Below are 25,651 nucleotides of genomic sequence, written 5' to 3' on the forward strand. Positions count from 1 at the left end.
ATACCCAGAGGTCCCCAACACCTCATCACTGAAGCAGACCAAATATGAATGCAACATGGCTCAGGGAAATTTTGTGGAAGAGGGGGCAGAAAAAATGTCAGCGCCACATGATATGCAGAGACATTTATCCTACCCACAAGTGTGGGCGAACTCCAGAATGTATGACCCATACACCTCAACAAGAAGGGGCCAGGAGGAGGGGGTAGGACATGGATGAGCCTAACAATGGTACTAAATTGACTGTATTTGCTGAGTTCAAAATTAATAAAAAAAGAAAAAGAAAAGACCCGTTATATCCTATAATAACCAGGTATTTCTATAGATAAATGTAGATAGGACATTGTACATCTGAAACAATAAGAAATCAATAGCTGAAACAAAAACAACAAAATGTAAATAACTATTGAAACTAAATGACAGATATGTGTAATTTGGGTTTTTTAAAACTTATTAATTTTGACGGAGAAAGAGAATGGGCATGACAGGGCCTTCAGCCACTGCAAACGAACTCCAGATACATGCACCCCCTTGTGCACATGTGTAACGTTAAATGTTTGCATCATTGCATCTGGCTACATGCGACCTGGTGATTTGAACAGGAGTTCTTAGGCTTCTCAGGCAACCACCTTAACTGCTAAGCAATCTCTCCATATGTGTAACTTTTAATACTATTCTCTCCAGTGTTTTGTACATTAAACTTTTCCATAGAATTCTTTCAAAGACCTTGAGTTGGTCAAATGGCTAGAACACCTGTATCAATAGCCCTCTGGAATATCATATTAGCAGTATCTTTTAGAGGAATCATAAAATTAGGTAACTTTTACCAGTTAAAAAACTCCATCCACAACTAATAAATGCTGCATTATGTAGAAGAAATTCACTAAGCTTCTTAGTATTGTTTTTCATTAGGAAAGCATCAACTGTGCAATATTTTCCATTTAAGCAAAGTAGACCTAAATTCAATTATATAAACCCATATTTAATAATGCATTGTACAAGAAGCTACATAATTATGGAAAAACATACAAAAGTCACTATTCCCTCATCATATTTTTTGGAACACTAATTCTAAAGAATATTGCAGCTGGGCATGGTGATGCACACCTTTAATCCCAGCATTTGGGAGGGAGGAGGGTCACCATCAGTTGAGGCCATCCTGAGACTACACAGTGAATTCCAGGTCAGCCTGGGCTACAGCGAGACCCTACCTTGAAAAACAGAAAGAAAGAATATTCCATGAAGTTACACCAAAAATGGTTCTTTGCTGGGCTGGAGAGATGGCTTAGTGGTTAAGCCACTTACCTGCAAAGCCTAAGGATTCATATTCAACTCTTCAGGTCCCACATAAGCCAAACACCCAGTGACATGAACACACAATGTTGCATGTGCACACAAGGGGATGCACGTGTCTGCAGTGGCTGGAGGCCCTAAGGCCCTGGTGTGCCAATCCTTTCTACCACCACCCCTACTCTCTCTCATTTAAAAAAAAAAAAAAAAAAAGGTTCTTTAGTGACATTTTGTTTTGGAAATATGGAAATATTCAGGCACAAGTGAATGCTTTCCCATGCTATAGGACATCTGATATATTTTATGATTCAAAATATAATTAAAATCTCTAAAAGGGAGCAATAGTTTAATAACACATTTCCCTGTTTTTATTAATTACTCCAAAAACATTTAAGTCATTTTATGTGATACCTCAGGCCACACTTATTAAGTTCCACTAAAAACATTTGAAAAGAAAACAAAGCAATACAAAGTTTGAGAAGCAAAGATGTAATGAAGAATTTTAGCTATTCCATTTTTTATTCATGTATTACAACAACAGAGACAATCTTACATATAAAAACCTTACAAAGTGCCTTTTACTCAATACTATTTATAGGATAAATGGGGAAGTCTTCATATAAAAAGCTAATAGTAAACACTGAATTATCAATGTTCATATTTATGTAAATCATTTAAACTTAATTGACCTTAAATAAGCTGACAATAAAATGAAAAATTCAAAACTGTTATTACATTGAAAACAGATCTTACAAAACTAACAACTTTCTGACTAGAAATAATCCCAAAATGCTTGCATGGCATGACATGAATGAAATAAAAAGGTAAAAAAAAAATGATGTCACTCAGATCATGGCAATTCTCACCCCCACTTCAGCAGACTCCTTCCTTAGGCTCATAGCTTCTAAACAGGAAAAGAGTAATTGGAGGCAATCATCCCCCTTTCCTAGCATTATAACATGCTTCTCAGGAAACCCATTCTGATCTCATTTCATGAGGGACAATAGGAAAAATAGCAAGGTTTGATCCCCCATGACTCAGGTAGAAACAAAGACAGTGGCCACTGTGCAGACCTTGGTACCTCCATGTTTCTGCTAAGTACAACATTTTATCAAAGATAACAGCCAGCTTAGTACATCTTCAGAGTTAAACTATGTTTAGATGCACATTGGGAAGTACAGTCTAGATTGCGTGCCTGGATTGCCAGCCAACCCCAATAACTTTACCTCCGTAGATTTTGCTGAACTAAAGGGCTACAACAGCTTGACCCAGCTCCACAGAGCCAGATCACCAGTACAATGGCCTTATCCAGACAGGATAAATGTCTGTGCTTTTTGGAGAAACAGGGGGTGGTGCTGCTTCTCTGGGTGGTCTAACAGATACTTAATTCAACCAAAGCCTATCCATAGCTCCACCCAAATGAGGAGAAAAGGCCTTAATTATGTATTTCTAAGAACTCCCCAGATCCCACATAGCCAACATGGTAATTCACATGACCCTCTGCCTTGACTAAGTAAAAAATTCTCAGTAGACTGGCCAAGCCAGGGAAAACATTTTGTTATAGGTCTAACTAAAAGTCATCACTGTATCTATCCAACAATTCTGCCTGGTAACTGAGCACAGTCAGCCGTCTCAGCCATCAGCACAGCTCAGTTAGTAGCTCTATCCACTGTCAGAGCAAATGCAGTAGCCCAGACAACTAGGGAATATAGAGTCATCACCTCCCCAGAGTCATCACCATCTTGGCACTCTAAAATTCTAGACAAAGCTGAATTACAAAGCTCTGTCCCTACTTTAAAAAAGTTGTGAAGTCTAGAAAAGAGTGGTCACTTCAAATGTGCATGCAATGTTAGAAAAAAAGATTATAAAGAATCAGGAAAGTGTTAGCTCCAAAAAAAACTAGTAAGTCCCCAATAAACATCCCAATGAAATAGAAATCTATGAAATGACCGACAAAGAATTCTGAGTAATACTCAATAAACTATATGAATATACAGATAAAAAATTAAATAAAATTTGGAAAGCACATAAGAAGTGAAAATCAGCAAGGAGAAGCAATAAAAAAGAACCATGTAGAAATTCTATATATAAAGAACAGTGACTAAGTTAAAAGTTCAATAGAAAGCTTCAAAAGAATTCATGGAGCAAAAGAAAAAAATGAATGCGCTAGAAGGTAGAAGAACATTTGAAAATAACCACTAGAAGGAACAAAAAGACAAAACAGGAAGAACAAAGAAAGCCTATGAAAATTATGGAAAACTATCATAAAACCAACCATTCACATAACAGAAGTTGTAGAAAGGAAAGGGCCATGAAGCATACTTTCAAAAAGTTGAAAATCATTAATAATATTTATTATTTACATTAACAATTACTACTAAGGAAAAACAGCTGTCTAATTAGACAGATTAAATCCAATTTTAAAGTTTAAAAAAATGGAAAGCTCCAATTTCTAGTCTGAAATGAGATCTCAGAAGTCATTTTACTTCCTTTCACAAAGGAGAAAAGTTGAACAAACTGAAAATCAGCAACTTTTCTTGCATTCATCCTAACATTGAGGTCATAAGGGACACTGGTACATGCAAAATGAATAGACAGGAAGATAGAATACGAATCACAACCTCAGCAACAGCCTAACCATGGGAATCTCTACGTGAGAAGCAGTAATTAGATGAGAAAACTAAACTGTACTGGATAGACTCTGAGAGGTTTAGTGTCTGTAAGTTTGAGAGTTACAACTTCCAATGGACTCAGTATTAAGGTCACCCCTGTACTCATTTAAAATCTTACCTGCAAACATCCCACTAAGTTCTTTCAGTGAACATCACAGAAAAATTCCCTCTCACCTTCAGCAGTTGAGGGAAAGGGAGCCATTTAAATAGAACATTGTTTTTTACAAGGCCTGTCCTCAACAGAAATCATTTTACTATAGCATGTCTGACTAAGGATTTACCAGAGTCCAACTAAATTAAAGAAAATGAAATGCACACCTCGGGCTCTCTCAAGTCTGCTAGGTAGGAAAACAGAAATGTTAACATTAGCCTTCCCGTCTTAACTAAAAGGATAAAGGGCCCCTAAAGAAAGACAAATGAAGGTCATACCCAAGAGCACAGACTTGCTAAAAGACAAACCCTAAGCATAAGACAATAGAATGCTTCCCTCATTCATATTTCTCTAACACATCAATAGAGTTCTTATATAATAACAGAAGAAAATTAATTTTAAAAATTGCATACCTCACTTCCAGCATGGCTCAGGGAATTTTGTGGAAGAGGGGCCAGAAAGATTGTTAGAGCCACAAGTTGGGACAGTATGGACAGAGTCATTGCCTCTCCCCAATAACTGACTGCTGCCCCCATAATGTATAACCCACAATCCCCATAGGGTTGGCCTGCATCCCCAATGAGGAAGGCCTCTTCAGAAAAGAGGCAGGGAGGAGGGAAATTATGGTACCAACATGTGATGTTTACATACAAAATATGTCCATATCTAATAATAAAAAAATTGTATGTCTCAAACCTCATTGAAAAAAAGAGAGTCTCTAGGGAAACCCAAAGGTAACAGTTGAAATTAAAATAAGGATGCCAAAATTTCATTCCTCAAAAAGCACAATTAAAATGTGCCTAGTATAGGATCCCCATCTCTTTTTGTTTGTTTGTTTATTTGAGAGCAACAGAGAGAGAAAGAGGCAGAGAGAGAGAGAGAATGGGCGCCAGGGCCTCCAGCCACCGCAAACGAACTCCAGATGCATGCACCACCTTATGCATCTGGCTAACCTGGGGCCTGGGGAATCAAGCCTCAAACCAGGGTCCTTAGGCTTCACAGGCAAGCATTTAACCACTAAGGCATCTCTCCAGCCCCCCCCCCCCCGCAATCTCTTGTTCTTCACAGAAAACCAACTCAAAATGGATCAAAAACCTTACTATAAAACCAGAAACTTTGAAATACTAGCAGGAAACATAAAGAAAGTACTAAAAAATACAGGAATAGGCAACAAGTTATGATTATGAATAAGGCCAACAGTTCAGTAAATAATCACCAAAATAAACAAATAATGACCAGCAAAGAAAACCATTAAAAACAATATACAGAATAGGAAGAAAAGTTTTGCCTGCTATTCTTCTGACAGAGAATTAATAGCCAGAATATATAAGTAACTCAAAAAACAAAACACCAAAAGGGCTATGGATAGAGCTCAGTGGTAAGACTGCACACCTACCATGTTTGAGGCCCCACATCAAATCTCCAGGGCCAAAAAAGAAAGGAATAAAGAGAAAGTAGAACAAGTAAGCCAATCAACAAATGGGCAATGGAATAGAGTCTCCTCAAAGAAATGCAAATGGAAACTGGAGAGATGGCTCACCAGTTAAAGGTGCTTGCTGGCAAAAAACAGCCAGCCTGGGTTAAATTTCCAGATACCCACATAAAGCCACTTGCACAAAGTGGCACATATATCTGGAGTTTGTTTGCAGTGTCAAGAGACTCTAGTGTGCATATTCTCTCTCTCTCTCTCTCTTTCTCTCTTTACAAATAAATAAAAATACTTTAAAAAAATTTTTTTAAAGTACAAATGGGAATTAATTATTTCAACATCTTTAGCTATCAGGAAAATGCAAACTGAAACTATACTGAGATTTCATCTCACTCCAGTCAAAATGGCTATCATCAAAAATACAAAAAAATATGGTATATATACATATATGAAGATGATACAATTAAATGTAATACTATACATGTTAACCTAAAATTATTTTTTAATAATATAAATTAATAATTTTGGACAATAATGTGGGGGGGGAAGACCCTTACACACTGTTGGTAAGAACATAAATTATTTTAGCTACCATGGACATCAGTACAGAGGTTCCTTAAAAAACTACTATGTTCGCCGAGCGTGGTGGCGCACGTCTTTAATCCTAGTACTCGGGAGGCAGAGGCAGGAGGTTCGCGTGAGTTTGAGGCCACCCTGAGATTACATAGTGAATTCCAGGTCAGCCTGGGACAGAGTGAGACCCTACCTTGGGAAAAAAAAAAAAAAAAAACACTACTATGTAATTCACCTATACCTCTCCAATTTAAAATAGCATACAATAGATCAAACTGATGCCTGATACCTATGTTTTATTGATGTTATTCACAATGGCATCAGCCCAGGTACCCATCAATGAATTAATAGATAAAGAAAATGTGACTGTGTATATATATATGTATGTATATACATAGTGTGTGAGTGTAGATATACATACGTATATACATACATACACATACACACAATATGGAATGTTATGAATTCATAAAGAAGAATGGAATAGCCAGCTGCAAGAAGATGGATGTAACAGGAGATCACATTAGGCAAAATAAGACATTTTCTCACATATACTCTCTGATATGAAATATAATAAAAAAGGAGATTACATGGTAGTAGAAGGGGATTATCAAAGAAGACAAAGAGGATTGGGGGAAGGAAGGTCATGAGTAGTAGGGGTTAGACATGATCAAAATATGTTATATGCAAATATTAATTGTCACAATGAAGCCCATTACTCAGTGAAATCAGCATGCACTAACAGAGATTATTAAGCAAGACATAAGTTTTAAGATAGAAATATGATAAAGAGAACCTCAGTTTAAGAGTGGGGAGAAGGTGAATAGGAATAGCCATAATACTGAGGAAATAATCCCAGAAAATACCTTCTTCATCAAGTGAAAATTAATTTTTAAAGTGTCTAATACAGCATTATATATATAAAATAATCCTTTAACAAATGTTTACATAATAAGTGATGTCACCAAATTAGGATTGCTAGCTACATCAAAGCATAAGTATATTGAATATTGCCTCAAATATCAAAAGAATTTTACTTAAGAGAGCACTAGAAAACAACAAAACTTCAATAATTTCAGAAATTCAATAATCAGCCTTCTCATTTCTGGGACAAAATACCCAACAAGAATCAGATTATGGAAGGAAAGTGTTTATTTCCAGTTTAAGATTTCAAAGGAAGTTTCATAATGATCGGTAAAACAGGACAGGTTGGGCATAACATCAACTGGGAGGAAGTAGAGCCAGTGAGCTAAATGCGGGAAGTGTGGCTGGGCTTTAACACCCAAGGAACAAGGCATACCCTCAGTGAATTATCTCCTCCAGCAAGGCTCCACCTCCCAAAGGCTCTGCCAAATGGGGATAAAGTATTAGGCTTAATCACAAACACATGAAGGCTATGGGAAACACTTTACATTCAAGCCACAAATAATGAACGACCATAGGTGAGCAGAGGATAGATGGACCTTCTGAATAATATCATAATCAACAGACATAATGGACAGATTATTCATGGATCCCAATATATCAAAGTATGTTTCTCATTAGTGTTCTGATGACCCTGTTACGATCTCCTACTTCACTTATTCAAGGACATCTAACCTATTGCCAAAGTCTTGGGTAGGCTTTATCTTTGAAGAAATCTAAGTCAAAAACAAAACAGACTTTAGCCAATTCATTTTTATTCTATTGATCTATAATTTTAAGTGTTGTGGGGTGAGTTCTTGTTAAGTAGTCTATTCTTTTACTTAATACATATGTGAAATAAATGTAATTCTATCTTTCAAGTAATTTAATATGTAAAAATTAATATCACTGAATACAATCTAAAGAATCTATCCCACTTTAATTCACTTTGAAATATACTATGTCTTTTAAAAATATTTTCCTCTTTTCTAATATTCTCAGCAAATCCTACCCTATAGTAGAATGACTCAGACTTAAAAATATTTTTTTCAAATTCCTTAGATGTTCCTATATTTTGAAATCAATTTCAAAAGTCAACTTCTTGCCTCTTGTGGTACACTTATATTGCCTTCAAGTTCAGATAGGAATTATGGTTTTTTCAACAACATATTCAAAAGCTGACAGTTTAGGTGAACTTATTTAAAAGAAACTCAAATTAAAGATAACTTTAAACCAAGTAAAAATTCAATGTGAACCTTGTTTGGAGCCAAATCTTTTTTTTTAATTTTTTTATGAGAGAGAGAGAAATTGGTGAATCATGGCCTCTAGCCACTGCAACTCCAGATACATGTGCCACCTTGTGTGCATATGTGACCTTGTGCACATGCATCACCTTGTACTTGTGGCATACATGAGTTCTGGGGAGTCAAACCAACCCCTAAGCTATCTCTCCAGCCATGTATCCCAATCTTAATTACAAAAGATAATGTGGCTCAATTAAGACAACATAAACATTACATGTTAGATTATATGAAGAAATTTTGTTAATTTTTAAGTGTTATAATGAGATTTGGGTTATATTTTAAAAGTGTTATCTCTTGAAGTGTTTTACAGATAGAAAAGTATAAAAATTTAAATATGCAAAATAAAATGACAGAGTAGTAAATAAGAGAATAAAATTGAGATAATTATTGAACCCAAAGATTTATTATAGTATTCCATCATTTAGATTTTTTGTAAGAATAAATTATGAGGCAGGAGAGACGATTCATCAGTTAAAGTGCTTTGCCTACAAAGCCTAGTGACCCTGGTTCAATACCCATGTAAAGCCAGATGCACAAAGTGACACATTTATCTGGAGTTTGTAGTAGTAGGAAGCCCTGGCATGCCCATACTCATCATTCTCTCTTGCTTTCTCTCTTTCCTTGCAAATACACAAATAAACTAAAAGAAAGAATAAATGATGAAACAAAAACAGTGGGCTGGGAATGGTGGTGCACAACTTTACTCCCAGCACACACTGGGAAGGCAGAGGTAGACAGATTGCTGTGAGTTCAAGGCCACCCTGAGACTATATAGTTAAATCAAGGTTAGCCTGACCTAGAGTGAGACCCTACCTCATAAAAACAACAAAAAAGGGCTGGAGAGATGGCTTAGCGGTTAAGCGCTTGCCTGTGAAGCCTAAGGACCCCGGTTCGAGGCTGAATTCCCCAGGTCCCACGTTAGCCAGATGCACAAGGGGGCGCACACATCTGGAGTTCATTTGCAGTGGCTGGAAGCCCTGGTGCGCCCATTCTCTCAATCTCCCTCTATCTGTCTTTCTCTCTGTGTCTGTCGCTCTCAAATAAATAAATAAAAAATGAACAAAAAATATTTTTAAAAAAATGTGAGGGTGCTGAGTATCTTTGTAGTAGAGTGAATAACACCCCCTAAAGAATATGTTAATATGGTTAGTATGTTAAATTACATAGTAAAAGGAAATTAAAGTTGCAGGTAAAATGAAGGTTGCTAGTCATCTAACCTTGCAATGGAGACATTAACCTTGACTATTCTGGTAAATCCAATGGAAACATGTACACACGGCCTTAAACATGAAGAGGGATACATGAAAGTGAGTGTGAGCATAATATGTATGAAAGAATTGGCACTGCTAGTGCTAAAGATGAAAAGTGGCCAGCAGCCAATGACCTGTGAACAGCCTCTGAAAGCTAGGGAAAAATAAAGAAAATAAAATATCCCTTGAATCCTCCAGAAAGGAATGCAGCCCTGTGAATAGTTCGGTAACATTTCAGACTTTGAGCCTTCAGATTACAAAATAATAAATTTATGTTGTGCTAAGATACTTCCTTGGTGACAATGGAAGAGAAGTAATAACATTGTTTAGTAAAATCATGAAATTTTATTTACCTGAAAGGAGAAAACCACAGATTTTACTGGTAATTCAAATGGGAATAATATATTCTTATCAATAAAAGTTCCCTAAATCAGATACCCTTACTATTTTAAAATGCAAATGTTACTTTTGTTCTCCACTCTACCTTTTCTTTCTGATAGTCTCAATTTTTTCTGGCCATCCTTACATCTACACATGTATGTATATACAACACATGTATGTGCACACACACGCATGCACGCACGCACATGCGCATGCATGCGCGCACACAAATGGTATCAGAATATACTATCCCTGAGGCTTCCTGGTAGCCTAAGTGAGTGGAGGACTATGGTTGCTGAAGCAGCCACACTGCCATGCTGACTAACAAGCACTTGCTCTTCTATACACACACCAACAAGCATCAGCCACTGCAGCTGTTCTGCCCCCGCCTCATGGGACATGGGACGCAGACACTCTACAGTCCATCCCTAAATAGGTCTCCCAGTAATCTACCTGCAGAAACCACATCACCAGTGACAATCAGCCACCCCCAGCACCTCAGGTTGCCCACTGCAGCGGCAGCTGTCCTAGCACTGCCGCTGCTTCTAGTGCCACAGCCACTTGCACCATCCGGGTCCTGGCAGGGGTCATCTTAGCCACTCCACTCCATAGACCACAATGGAACTTCATGAAAGTACTGCTCCAGGAATCTCCAAAAGAAAAGCTCTGAGTAGGGAGGGATTAAGGGAGGGTCTACAAATCTGAGGCTCAGAAACCTGAACAGGAAGCTGTCAGCCAGAGAAAACAATTCTCCCTGGCCCACCACCACTAACACAAAAAGGTACTAAAGACAGCCACACCAGTGAACTCTAATGGGAGGAAGTTTATTTTTACAGGACTCTTCATCTAAAAGGGTATCCAGGTTTAAGTGGATCAATCTGCTGAGCACAATCTTTGAAGCCTAAGGACCCTGGTTCAAGGCTTGATTCCTCGGGACCCATTAGCCAGATGTACAAGAGGACGCATGCATCTGGAGTTCACTTGCAGTGGCTAGAGGCCCTGCCTGGCACACCCATTCTCTCTCTTTATCTGCCTCTTTCTCTCTCTGTCACTCTCAAATAAAAATAAACAAAAATTTTTTTTTAAATCTTTAAAGTACATCTTATCTTCTCCAATCAGTACCCTAATGCCACAGTCTCTGAACCTTAACAGGGATAGAAGTATAATGCAAAATGTTCTCCTAAAGCTAGTTTACATAAAACTCGGGCTGACAATAAATTACTGAGAGTCATCACTGGATCTTCCCTCTAAATAGCTGCAGGAAGCATAATTCCCAGTGAATCAGAAGACTCACACAAAACAACCAACCAAGTAGAGCTGGGAAGGGGGCAGAGTTCACACTAGAAGACATTTATCCTCACAGATGGGCAAAGCACAACAAAGAAACACAAAGAATACGAGACAACACACCATGACCCATCCTCAACCTCCCAACTCCCCTATAATAGAAGCCAAAAACTCTGAAATAGCTTAAATATCTGTGAATGAATTCAGAGTCCCACTTTCTGAATTTTTAAAAATTTACTTTATTTGAGAGAGACAGAGACAGTGGGAGAGAGAGAGAATGGGTGCACCAGGGCCTTCAGCTGCTGCAAACAAACTCCAGATGCAGGTACCATCTTCTGCATCTAGATCCTGGAGAATCTAACTTGGGTACTGTGGCTTTGCAGGAAAACACCTCAACCACTAATCCATCTCTCCAACACCAGAGTCCCACTTTTGAAAAAGATTAATGTTCATATAGGATCCTCAAATAAGCAGATGACCAAACTAAGGAAATTGATATAAGATCTTGACAAGACCATCTCCAAATGAACAAAATAATAAGTTGGAGGAGAAAGCCATAAGTATGAAGGAAAAACACAGAAAAGAAATTTAAACACTGAAAAGGAACCAAACAGAAATATAAGAAATAATTTCTCAAAAGCCACATCAGAAAGCATCATCCAGAAGAATTTCAGGAATGGGGGACAGTTGAGACAATAAACTACACTTAAGACATATATAAAGAAAAAAAAATTTAATGAACATGACCATTGTTGCCAAAAAGTCTGGCACATACTGAAAAGGCTAACCCTCAGAGTACATGGAGTACAAACAGAGATAAGATTTTTAAAAGAATATATACATTATTTAATGCAATTACAAGAGAAAATTTCCCAAACGTAAAGCAGTTAACATCTAAACACAAGAGGCATTTAGAACTCCAAATAGACATGACAAGAACTTCTCTATTACATGTACTAGGCAAGATGTCAAAAATACAAAGCAAAGAAACAATATTAAAAATGTTAAGGGAAAAAGTCAACTCCCATACAAAGTCAGGTTTATCAGAATAACTTCACATCCTTCATCAGCAATTCTACAAGACAGAAAAGTATGGGATGATATATTTCAAGTCCTGAAAGTAACTGCCATCAAGATTGCCATATCCAACAAAATTATCCTTCAAATTTATGGAGAAATAAAGACACTTAAAGACAAGCACAAATGAATGCAATTCATGACAATCAACCCGGCACAGTAGAAAAATCTTAAAGGAAAGACAGCCTTATCTGTGAGAACATGTGAAGCAATACACTCTATGAGAGGAACAGATGCTCAAAGAAGAGCTGGGAAAGAATCAATCTTATCTTATGAGAAGACTCCCAAAACTAACACAAGAGGAGGAACAAAAGGAATACCAATAGCACAGACAACCAGAAAGTATTAGGAAATGGCAATAATAATAGCCTTAAATGCAAACAGCCTCTGTTCACCAACAAAGACACAGACTAACTGACAGATCTAAAAACAAGAACCATCTATCTATTGTCTCCCAGAAAAATACATACCGAGTGTCAAAGGATGGAAATCCTACCAAGTAAATGGAAACTATAAACAAATAAGCATAGCAATTATTATAGGTCAAAGTAGATGTCAAAAACTAGTTAAAAAGGCAAAGAAGGCCACTACATATTAATAAAGCAAATGATTCATTAATAAGATAGAACAATTGTAAGTATTTTTGCACCAAAAACTAGGACTCAAAATCTCATAATATTAAAACATAAAATGTCAAATAGATCCTGGCATAATAATAGTGGGTGACTTTAATATCTTACTCTAATAATTAACTAGGTCCTCCAAACTAAAAATCAGCAAAGAAATTTCATAGCTAAATCATACCATAAATAAACTTAACATATTCTACAGACTATACAATCCAAGAGATCGGCAATCCACATTCTTTTCAACACCACATGGAATCATTTCCAAAACTGATAACATCATAGACCACAAGGTAAACCTTAGCAAATACAAAAAAAAAAAAGATAGTTCTTTGCATTATATCAGATCATAGAGGAATAAAAGTAGAAAACAACAGTAAGAGAGTCTTCAAATCTACCCAAATAATTGTAGATTGAATAATATACTTCTTAATGCAGACTGGGTCACTGAAGAAACTAAAGAAGACATTTAAAAATTCCTAGTTACAAATGAAAATGTTAGCATAACCTACCATGTCCTCTGGGAGGCACTAAAGGCAGTCTTAAGAGGAAAGTTTACAGCCATAAGTGAGCATGTTAAACATTCTAAGAGTCTGCAAAGAAACAATCCAATGGTGCAACTTAAGGTGCTTGAAAAACAGTAAGAAGTCAATCTCAAACCCAATAAGGGCAAGAAATAATGATCAAGGCACAAGTTAAAGGAATAGCAACAAAAAGAACAGCACGTAGAATCAAACAGAGAAATGATTCTTTGAAAAGGTTAACAGGATTGACAAACCTCTAGCCAAACTAACAAAAACAGAGAAAAGACTCAAATTAACAAAATTAGAAACAAAAAGTAAGTTATTACATTAGACACCAATGAAATCCAGAAGATGATTGGGGAATATTTTGAAAATTAACATTCCAAAAAGCTAGAACATCTAGAAGAAATGTTTCTATATGTATATGACCTACCAAAATTTAACCCAGAATATATAAAAAATTAAACATACTTGTTATAAGCAATGAGATTGAAGCAGGAACTAAAAGTCTCCTATACTGTCCTTTTTAAAAAAAGAAAAATTTAAGAGAGAGAAAGAGGCAGAGAGACACAGAGTGAGAATGGGCACACCAGGGCCTTCAGCTGCTGCGAAAATGTAAACACTGCATGCTTGCGTCACTGTGCATCTGGCTATGTAGGACCTAGAAATTCAAACATGAGTTCTTAGGCTTCACAGGCAAGTGCCTTAACCACTGAACCATCTCTTCCGCCCTCTACTGACCATTTTAATGACAGGAGCATGAGGTCACTGTCAGATGCTAGATCCATAATACATTATCCCACAACATGAACTTCTACCTTTTATTTTACCAGTTTATAACTACAGAAATAAAACAAGCTCACACATTGCAGGGAATCTCTGGTAGTGCTTTTTATAGATGAAAACTACAGAAATGTGGAACTATGATTATAGCCTTGTATAAATTTCAGTTATATAACCACTCAAGTAAAATTAGGGGAGGGTAGAGACTATGGAAATCTTGATATCTAGGCCCTTAGTTTTCCAGGTTCTTGGGACACTGAGAGGCCCAACTCTTTTCAGTTCATAACTATGTTTCTGATTTTATGCTTATTTACCTTGAAAGATCTGGTTTTATTTAGTATAAAAATTATGGTTATAGATCCATTTACTGACAAAAATTGCCCTAGTTATATGTACATGTTGGCTCTGACAGTTTGACTATTACAAAACAGCTTATCAATATTTATGAATGTTGACTTAGCTCACTGAACTGTTCATTCAGAATGGTAGACATGGCATCTGGTACTGGTCATATATTTATTTTTCCCATTTTGTTTATTATATCAAAAACAACCCATATGCTATGACTATCAGTTTAATTCTAATACTTTTGAATTGTTCTTCTGATCATGTGGAAACAAAAAAAAGTTCCTCATATCCTACTCAACACAAACTGAAATAATTTTCATATTTAAAAAAAAGTATATACCTCATAATAAAATAGTGTCATCCTTTCACTGATGATTTACTTTTCTTCTGTAATAGAAAATTTATGTCATAATATATATCTAAGAAACTATTCAAATAAGTTACTTTGCTCTTAACATGTTACTAACAGCTGCCTTACCTCTATTTACTCATACATTTATTCAACAAATACTTCACTACATTTTATATGGCCAGTGCTATTCTATGCATCAGTGATACAGACATTAACAAAATGAAATCCTGTCTTACTGGAGTATACACTGTAAGTAGAGAAGCAAACAAAACGTCAATAAATATTACACTATCAGTACAAGAGTAGAGTAAAGGAGCTGAAACTGAGGCCCTCTCTGAGAAGGTACTAGAGTCAGAAGTGAATAATGTAAAGGAAGCAAGCAAGGTCATGAAAGCAACTACTTGAGAGTCTAGGAAAGGTAGAGAAATTTCCAGGTAAAGGAAACCATCTTCGGCAGAAATCATGTCTGAGAAACAGCAAGAAGGTAGTAGTAAAAAATAACTGTTGAAAATAAAGTCTTGTCAGCAGCAAGATAATTTAGAACTCTAAGATAAAATAGGACTTATTATTTTATTTTTAAGAGAAATGCAAAGCCATTGAGTTTTGAGCAGAAAAGGTACATGATTTAAATTGTCAAAATGAACTGATGAGTGGATAATGAAGATGTGGTACATTTATACAATGGAGTTCTACTCAGCGGTAAAGAAAAATGAAGTTATGAAATTTGCAGAAAAATGGATAGACCTGGAAAGGATTATACTAAGTGAGGTAACCCAGGCCCAGAAAGCCAAGCCCCACATGTTCTCCCTCATATGTGGATCCTAGCTACAGATGATTGGGCTTCTGCGTGAGAATGAAAATACTTAGTAGCAGAGGCCAGTAAGTTAAAAAGGAGACATAAAGGGAAGAGAAAGGAAGGGAGGAGGGTACTTAATAGGTTGATATTGTATATATGTAAGTACAATGATTGAGATGGGGAGGTAATATGATGGAGAATGGAATTTCAAAGGGGAAAGTGGGGGGTGGGGAGGGAGGGAATTACCATGGGATATTTTTTATAATCATGGAAAATGCTAATAAAAACTTTTAAAAAAATTTAAAAAAATAAATTGTCAAAATGTTCTACTTAGTAAGAGAGAACACTGTATTGAGGCCTAAGCGAAAGCAGGAGGAACACTGAATGGTGTAGAGTAGCAGCCAAAAAAAGAAGTGTTGGGGGCTTGGATCAAGAAACAACAGAGGAAGTGAAGAGATGTGATCAGATTTGGCACATATTTTGAACAAAGAATCCAAGAAAATAGTTTTTAACTTCTCAAAGTCTCTATGCTTCCTTAAAAATTTATGATATTGCCTTTTTTAAATTAAAAATTATGAAGCAAGAGGAATACTGGATTTTAAAAACCAAAGAGCAGTGTTAAAACTTAGCTCTATGTGACTTGAACCAAACATGGAAAGCTAAGAATTTAAATTCTGACCTCAGATGTTTATCATTAATGTTAAAGAGTAATATGGGCTAGAGAAGATGGCTTAGCAGTTGAGGCATTTGCCTGTAAAGCCAAAGGACCCTGGTTTGATTCCCAGGTCCCATGTAAGCCAGATGCACAAGATGGTGCATGTATCTGGAGTTCGTTTATAGTGGGTGGAGGCCCTGGTGTACCTATTCTCTCTCTCAAATAATAAAATATATTTTTAAAAGATTAATACTTTCTTTTCCTTCCTTACATGATTACTATGAAGGTCCAATAAAATGCTTCACAAATAAAACTTTCCAAAAAAAAAAAAACTAATTTTAGGCTAGAGAGATGGCTTAGCAGTTAAGGCACTTGCCTGCAAAGACAGAGGACCCAAGTCTGAGTCCCCAGCACCCACAAAAGTCAGATGCACAAGCTGGCGCACACATCTGGTGGTCATTTGCAGCAGCTAAATGCCCTGGTGTACCCATTCTCTCTCTTTCTCTAATAAATAAAATAATTTTTTTTCTCTTTTCAAAAATTCAGAACTTTGTAAGATAAAACAGGAATTATTATTTTATTTTAAAGAGAAATGGAAAGCCATTGAGTTTTGAGCAGAAATGGTACATGATTTATAATTGCAAGAGAGAGAATGGGTGTTCCAGGCCTCAGCCCCTGCATTCAGATTCTAGATGCTTGAGGCACCTAGTGAAACTATTTAATTTTTTTTTTTAAACCGGGCTACAAGCCTTTAATCCCAGCACTTGGGAGGCAAAGGTAAGGAGGATCACCAAGAGTTCAAGGCTACCCTGAGACTATATAGTGAAATTCAGGTCAGCCTGAGCTAGCGTGAGACCCTACCTCAGAAAACCAAAATAATAATAATAATTTTTAAAAACTAATTTTAACTTGCTAGGTTGACAAAACCTCTCCAATTTCACTGTAAAACATATAAATGAAAACTAATTATGGCTCAATGAATGGAAACTAGTAAACTGCCCTCCTGCTAAATACCCACATTCTTCTATCTAATTAGGTATGGCTCTACTAATTACAGTGATAAAAAAATTATATAATAGCATGCATATATATATATATATATATATATATATATATATATATATACGCACATATAGGACTTGTTGCTACTAGATTTGCTCTAAAAGTATGTAAACTGTTATGTCACCTTAAATAAATCAAAACTGAAAATTGTACATATGAATTTGGAATGGATTATGGAAGAAAAATCTATATAAAATTTATAGAACTCCATTCCAATCACAGAATAATCAATACTCAGCAAAACAAAAACTTGATATTCATCAAGTGATTTAAAAACTGATATATTATATTTTTTCAAATAAAATAAAATGTTTATATATTCATATTTTTTCAGTTAAAATTCAGTGTTAAGGCTTGTAGTTATTAGTAGTTTTTTCTTTAATCACTTTTCAATTAATCAGCCAACTATGTATATGCTATTTCACTTAATTAAATGTGTATAAATCAATGTGATGGGCTGGAGAGATGGCTCAGCAGTTAAAGGTACTTGCTTGCAAAGCCTGACAGCCTGGGTTCAATTCCCCAGTACCCATGTAAAGCCAGGTGCACAAAGTGGTGCATGCCTCTGGAGTTCACTTGCAATGACAAGAGGCCCTGATGTGTCCATACTCACTCTCTTTCTCTCTCCCTGTCTCTCTCCCTCTGTATCTCTCTTTTTCTCTGTCAAATAAATAAGTATATTTTAAAAAATAAAATTTGAAAAAGTATATCATGTCTATCATAACGGTTCTCAATGCTAATTGGGGTATTTTTAAAAATGCAAATGTCTTTGTACTTTCCTTTGAGATTTTGATTCTCTAAGACCAGAATGAGGTTGGAATGCTCTGTTAGGCCACCAGAGTTGAGAACTACTATCCTGGTAAGTAGTGGCCACTCAAACAACAAAAGAAAACACAAAAGCAAAACAACATACTTGCTTTTTAAAGAGTCTATAGTGTAATGGCAGTGACAGATTTTAAAAATTCATTACAAGGTACTAAATTCACATTATAGGTACATGTCAGATACTATAGAAAAATAAAGAGGAAAAATTAATTAATAGTGGTGGGTGGAAGGAGACAGTAGTAAGAACTTATCACAGAGGTGGTAATTAAACTATAAGGTAAAATCTAATTGGCAGTTCTCCAGTTATATTAAAAGTGGGAAAATAATCTAACTATAAGCAATAGAATGAGAAAAGGCACTGTAGTATATGATGTGAAGCTTTGGGAAAACACAATATGCCTTGGGAACCAAGAGAACGTGGATAGGAAGATAAACAGAAGCCCTACTAAGAGAACTTTTCCCATTTAGTAAGACTTCAGTATTATCAGTGCATAGCTCATATAGCTATTTCTCTTCAAAATTTACTTGAAAAGTATTACCTTATCATCTAAAATATTTTATAATGGTTATATTTGTTCTAGTACAAACAAGGTGATTTAAAAAACTTTATCGCTCATATAGACATCTTTTGCCCGAGTATGTATGTGTACTGTACATACACCACGTGAATGGATGGCTGTGCAAGTGTGCATGCACACGTGTGCATGTGTATATGGAGGACAGAGGTCAACATCAAGTATTTTCCTCTATCGCTCTCTACCTTATTCTTTTGAGATAAGGACTGTCATTGCACTCAGCTAGACTAGCTACTTGGTGAGCATCAGGGATTTCCTGTCTTTGCCCTTCCCAGTGAGGCTACAGGTGTGCATCCCTAGGCCTAGCATTTTACGTGGGTTCTGGGTAACAGAACTCAGGTCTTCATATCTGCACAGCAAGTACTTTACATACTGAGCCCTCTCCTCAGCTGCCAATAACCACTCTACCATCCTTTCCAATTTATGCATGGCCTCCACCTTCTTGTCTTTTTAGATCTTCCAGTATCAGATATAGAGAACAGAAATGATGATTCCCATACTAATACATACAGGGAAAAAAGGTTCAAGAAAGATAAATGACTTGCTCAAGATAGTATGGTTGACAAATAGCAGAATTTTACATGCAACGCAAATTTTCAGGCCAGTGCTCTTCCTACCATGCCCTATGCATTTAAAGTAATATATACCTCTGGGCTGGAGAGATTGCTTGCATGGTGGTTAAGGTGCTTGCCTGCAAAGCCAAGGACCCAGGTTTATTCCCCAGGACCCATGTGAGCCAGATGCCTATGATAGCATATGCATCTGGAGTTCGTTTGCAGTGGCTGGAGGCCCTGATACACCCATTCTTTCTCTCTCACAAAGAAGGAAGGCAGGCAGGTAGGTAGGTTGATTTCTGCCACTTTCCATGACCATCTCTTTCCTGAATAAATTCAGATGACTATATATTTCATTTTACTTCCTATATTTACAAATTTAAAATCTTTTCTCCTAACTTAATAACCTCAACTGCCCAATACCAGTCTGCTTCAGAAGTCTGCCTCTCCTTTACCAATTTTATCTCTAATAAAACTCTCTTGTATCAGTATCACATGTGTTAATTAAGGGAATTAGAATTTCTTTTCCAAACTGTGAGAAAGTAAATAGCAGTATGTCAAAGATTAGTGAGTCAGGGTATAATTCCTTGCCTAACAATCCAAATCTGGCTTCCAGGACTCTGTCACTCATTTATCTCATTACAGCTATTAAGCCTTTCCTTAACCTGACAGTATTATTTCACACTGAGTGAAAAATCACTACTATATTCATACGTTACAGGAATGGTTAAATCTGTTTAATTCTAAATAAACTTAGCTTTTAAACTAATAACCATAGACCTTGCTATAAAGAAGTTGAGGCAATACTGAAATTTACTTGATTATATATCATTAATTTACCATAGAAATTTTAATAATGTCAGACACACATTTTTGTTTTTGAAGTATCAAAATATTTGTTGCTTAATTGCTTTGATTTCCAAAGCTTTCTATTTTTCCCATTATGTATACATTTTCATTTGTAGCATACAAATGACTTAAAGCTTTTTTGTTATGTAAACCATATGAAAAGTACATTAAAGGCAACACAAAAAAGGAGACTATAAATCCTTCTTTTGTCATAAAGTGACACTATACTATCTGTACAGATTAACAGCATACTCATTTTATAATTTCTCATCTTCTCCCTTGTTAGAAAGTCTTTATTTTGCTTATCTATTAGAAATTTAATATCAAAGTATAACTATTTAAAATATTTTCTTACTAAACCAGAACATTAAGTATTTTTGAATTCTTACAAGTATTACAGATCCTCACAAGCATTAAGACATGGCATTTATTAGTTTCTTTACATATTTATAGAGTACAAGAATCTGATGGCATTTTGTATTCAGAATTTTGAGGCAACATCATTAGACCTTCTAATGCAGACATGTTCATGTAGCTGTTATCTAATTCTAGCAATATGTGAAGAGCCTTATTCTTTTACACTGACAATGAAATAGAATAACAGTTACTTTCTCTGAATGATAACACAGGAAAACAAATGACTATTTTATTTTTCAGTTCACTACTTATCCATAAATATTGTGTTTTCCCAGTTACTGGGCAATTATCTTGCAAATTCTACTTCTGTGTGTATTCATTTTCTCCTTAAACTATCATTGCTTTTGCCAAAATTGATGTGTGAAATGTCTTTATCAATTCAATTTGACCTACACACCGGACTCTGATGTTGGCATCACAACTATTCCAATCCCGTGTGTGTGTGTGTTTCCTTGTTTGTTTGTTTTCAGAACAGTAACATAAAGATGAAACAGGCCTTAAGCCAATAGAAAACTTACCTTGCAAATCTGGAAATACTCGGAAGTCAAGGTTTCCTGAATTTCCTCTCTGAGAACCCCTGCAGGTCCCCCTGGATGTAAGGAGCCACTGCCAGCGCCGCCACCACTGTTACTGCCACCGCTGCTGCCACTGCCAGGGGAAGAGGCAGTTAAGCCATCCAAAACTTTTCGGAAATTAAACTTCTTCATTTTAAACACTGTCGAGAGATTCAAAGGGAGAGAGAAAGGAGTGAGTTAACGGAGAATTCTACTGGGTAAAAAGCTTTCTTGTCATTAGTTAAGAGAGTAGCTGCCCGTCCCCATTTTATGAGCATCGGATATAACTGAGTGCGGGAAAAGAATAAAGCCAGACTTCTTTTGGTCAGATTTTAAGTGTTAACAAAAAATATATATATATATATGTGTGTGTGTGTGTGTGTGTGTATCTTTATAAAACACACAGAACACAACTCCACGCGCAACAGTATTCCTTCCTCACACATCGAATTTTCAAGGGTTTCTCCCCAGCTGGAGCTATGCTAGATCAGCACTGGGGTAAAAATAAAAGGCAGTGTCATCATCGTCATTAGCATTATATCATCATTATTACACAATCCAGAGTCCAACACACCAAGACCCCTCTGGGTCTCTCTTAAAGGAAGGTTTGCTTTCTTAGAATTCAGCTCATTAAAATATATATATGTATATATATATTGCATATTATTTTCAGAAAAATAAAACAAAACAACGGTCTTTCGAATGTTGTCGGGGAGCCAATATTTACTCTGCCACCATCTTCTGTGCTGTCCCCCCCCCCAAAAAAAAAATCTGTTCAACGCTCCCTCTTTCACTATAGGAAATGAAGGTGACCAAAAAAAAAAAAAAAAAAAGCCTATTTTTATTTTCACCCTCACCCCCAGCCCCCCCCCCCCAAAAAAGCTCCGGACCCTCAAAGATCTGCGGACGCGACTCCGACAGCCGACGGGAGAGGGGCGAGCAGGCACGCGGGCAGGGTCCCCTCGTCGCGGGGTGTCCCCGATCTCGCGCGCCCCGATCCCGGGCGCCCCGCGCGCCCCAGCCGTCGGCTCCCTCCGCAGCGGCGCGGCGGCGGCGGCGGCGGCGGCGGCTCTCGAGGGACGCGAGGCCGGCCACGGGCGCCCGCTGCGGCCCGACTCCCCGCCGCGTCCTCCCAAGCGCAAGCCCGCCGAAACACCGGCGCCTCACGGACCGACGGACGGACGGACGGACGGCGGGCACCCTCGCTCGCTCACTCGCTCATTCCACGCGCACGCACGCACGCGCGCACACTCACGCGCACAGGTGTGAGCCTGGACGGCGGCGGCGTCCCTCACACTTCGGCACGTTCCTCACACGGCCACGAGCCGTCCGCCGGCCCCTCCGCGGAACCCGGAGGGCACCCGAGGACGGCGGGCTCCCCCCCCCCCACACCCCACCCCCGACCCGCCTCACACCGGCTAATCGTCGCCGCTCCGAGTCTCTTCTGCAAGCTTTGCTCGGCGCCCGGCGCTCTCCGAGGTCCTAACCGAGCAGGCGAGCGAGCTAGCGGGCGGGCTTCCACAGACACGCTCCGCCTTCCGCCGTGGGAGGCAGGCTCCGCCCCCCCGAGCGGCCTCGCTTGGCCACGCCTCCTTCCTCCCTCCTCCCCCACCCCCCCCGGGCGGCGCGAGGGGCGGGGCCCAGAACGTCAGGGGGGGCGGGATCATTGTCGCCGCCAATCAGAGACTCGGCAGGGCGTGGAAGGAAGGAGATGATAGGCTGGAAGCAAAGCCAATGACGACGGGCGGGGAGGTGTGGGGAAATCGCTTAGGAAAGTTAAGTGGAGGTATTTGATGGACGGCAGGACTGGCCAATGTCCTCCGGGCGCCGAGCTTTAGGGGCTGTTTAATTGGCGTTACCTGTTGAAGGACGCTGGTGTGAATCAATAGAATTGACGACGGCAAGCTGGAGAACTTGAGTGTCCACAATCCAGGCTGCTGCAAGGGTTTTATTTGGGGGGGGGGGGTGGTCTGTGATTGAGGCATTTTGCGAACCAGGCAGGTGTTTTGCAGCTTTACCTCTGTTGGCTTCTTCCCGCTCGTCAGGTGGGCTCCCCTCCCTGCCTTCTCCCAGCACTGAACTTGTATTTGTAATGAACCCGACCCCCCAGCAACTGTTACCTATTAATGCTCACCTTTACCGAAAGGAATGCATTTCAATGGAGTGTTGAGCTACATAGGCTTCCAAATCCTAAGGGATTGATCACCCGTTTGCTCACTCTAAGACATAGAATAAGCCTTTCCCCTTTTTCCACATACGCAAAGACACTTATTTGATTTTTTTTTTTTTTTTTTTAAGAAACAGTTCTCTCAGTAAGTAGTGTCAAGATTGCATCTTGGGCTTTTTATGTGAGTTTCGATGGAAGATGATCTTTGCCGTTCAGAAAAACAAAACAGAGAGTCCTTATGGGACCGTGTAGCTCTGAGCCCTGACTTGCTATTGTTGAACTGGACAAGTGTTGGATTTTGTTTGGCTGTTAAAATGAAAGAGAGCTTAGGGACTATAGCTAACTGTATATTTCATTAGTAATCACCCCCAAATATTTGTTGTTTTACATCTTAGATTTAAAGTTGACACAATTACGCTCCCCCTACACACACACACAAATACACACACACGTACACACACACACCCCTCTTTCTTTCTGGAGTAGAGAAGGGTAAAAGGAAAGAAAGGAAAGCTTGTAAGATGAATTGTCCAGGTATATAGCAAGGAAATGGTGCAGATAGAATATAGCTCAGATTTTCAGATCCAGGTTGTAATGCTCACATTCTAATTTTTTAAATATTTTTGTTTATTCTTATTTATTTGAGAGCGACAGAGAGAGAAAGAGGCAGAGAGAGAGAGAGAGAGAGAGAGAGAGAGAATGGACATGCCAGGGCTTCCAGCTACTGCAAAGGAACTCCAGACGCATACGCCCCCTTGTACATCTGGCTAACATGGGTCCTGAGGAATTAAGCCTCAAACCAGGGTCCTTAGGCTTCACAGACAAGTGCTTAACTGCTAAGCCATCTCGCCAGCCCTCACATTTTCATTTGGAATTTTTCACTACTTAATATTTGCTTTTCTTCTTTTTGTCATTCCCACTGTACTGTCTTTCATTAGCACAGCTAGATAACTTTCTGGAAGGCAGGCATGAAGTTTTGTATTTTCCCTAGTTTATCACCTCCCATTTAAGAATTTTAGACACTTGGGTTGTTAATGATTACTTAAGAATTAGGAGCCGGGCATGGTGGCACGTGCCTTTAATCCCAGCGCTTGGGAGGCAGAGGTAGGAGGATTACCGTTGAGTTCAAGGCTACCCTGAGACTCCATAGTGAATTCCAGGTCAGCCTGGGCTACAGTGAGACCCTACCTCGAAAAACCAAAAAGAAAGAGAAAAAGAATTGGGAGATGGTACCCAATTATAGCATGTTTGGGAGGGGTAAGCAAAAATAAGACTGGAAACAAATACCATGTTTATAAACCAGATCTTGGTAGAATTTCAAATTCTATACAGGATTCCTAATACGTATTTTTATGTCTGTCTCACATTTATCACTTTTTTTCTTCTCCCTGGTCCATTGCTCTCCTGAAAACATGGATGCCAATTGAAGTAAAAAAAAAAAAAAATCCTTGCCAGGTGTGTTGGTGCATGCCTTTAATCCCAGCACTTGGGAGGCAGAGGTAGGAGGATCACCGTAAATTTGAGGCCACCCTGAGACTCCAATAGGGAATTCCAGGGCAGCTTGAGCTAGAGTGAGACCCTACCTCAGAAAACCAAAGGAAAAAAAAAAAAGTCCTTTTCTCTTTTTATGTATAGCTTTAAAGGGAGAGAGTAGGAGTTTGTTCATCCTGGTGGTGGACTAGGCATTGTCTAGAACAAAAATTTTGATGCTTCACTCTTCATCAGAAAGTCTCTCTGTAACTCCTTACATGTCAAATAAATGAAAACAGACCTATGGTAAATGGAGGTCTGATCTTTTGATGAGCATGAAGAATGAAAATATTCCAGTTCAGCTTAGAAATATAAAATGTTTGAAAACCAACCTCCTTAAACCACTCATCACAAGCACTATTACAAACCAGGTGGTGGTTTTTAGTCTTAAAAAAAATGGAGAAGAGCTGAAAAAGAAAAAGTCCATGGAACAGATTGACACAGACTCTTTTTGAGACTCAAGGAAAAGAATTCAACATCCTGTTAGAAAAATATGGAAAGGCACACATCCCTCCAGACGGGAAAACAGATAGGTCTAAGTGAAAGAAAAGTTATATTGAAAGTATATAAGTTGGGGGCTGGGGAGATGACTCAGCAGTTAAGGTGCTTGTCTGCAAAGTCAAAGGACCTAGGTTCTATTTCCTAGGACCCACATAAGCCAGATGAACAAGGTAGTGTATGTGTCTGGAGTTCATTTGCAATGGCTGGAGGCCCTGGTGC

General features: G+C 38.1%; 1 protein-coding gene across 10 annotated transcripts in view; it reads right to left on the minus strand.

Annotated features, from left to right (window-relative positions):
- Stxbp5l (syntaxin binding protein 5L) overlaps nucleotides 1–22,749 on the minus strand; it is a 265,174-nt gene extending 242,425 nt beyond the window's left edge. For 9 of the 10 annotated variants that reach the window (XM_045147811.1, XM_045147808.1, XM_045147806.1 and 6 more), the window contains exons 1-2: nucleotides 22,650–22,749; nucleotides 21,199–21,395 (exon numbers count right to left, since the gene is read on the minus strand). In XM_045147811.1, coding sequence (XP_045003746.1) covers nucleotides 21,199–21,387 — 189 coding nt within the window. In that variant the 5' untranslated portion in view covers nucleotides 21,388–21,395; nucleotides 22,650–22,749. Of the gene's footprint in view, nucleotides 1–21,198; nucleotides 21,396–22,647 lie in introns of all 10 variants that reach the window. The other variant, XM_045147801.1, reaches the window with a different exon arrangement.
- Nucleotides 22,750–25,651: the final 2,902 nt, after the last annotated feature.

Source organism: Jaculus jaculus, chromosome 4, assembly GCF_020740685.1.
Source record: "Jaculus jaculus isolate mJacJac1 chromosome 4, mJacJac1.mat.Y.cur, whole genome shotgun sequence".
Lineage (NCBI taxonomy): Eukaryota > Metazoa > Chordata > Mammalia > Rodentia > Dipodidae > Jaculus > Jaculus jaculus.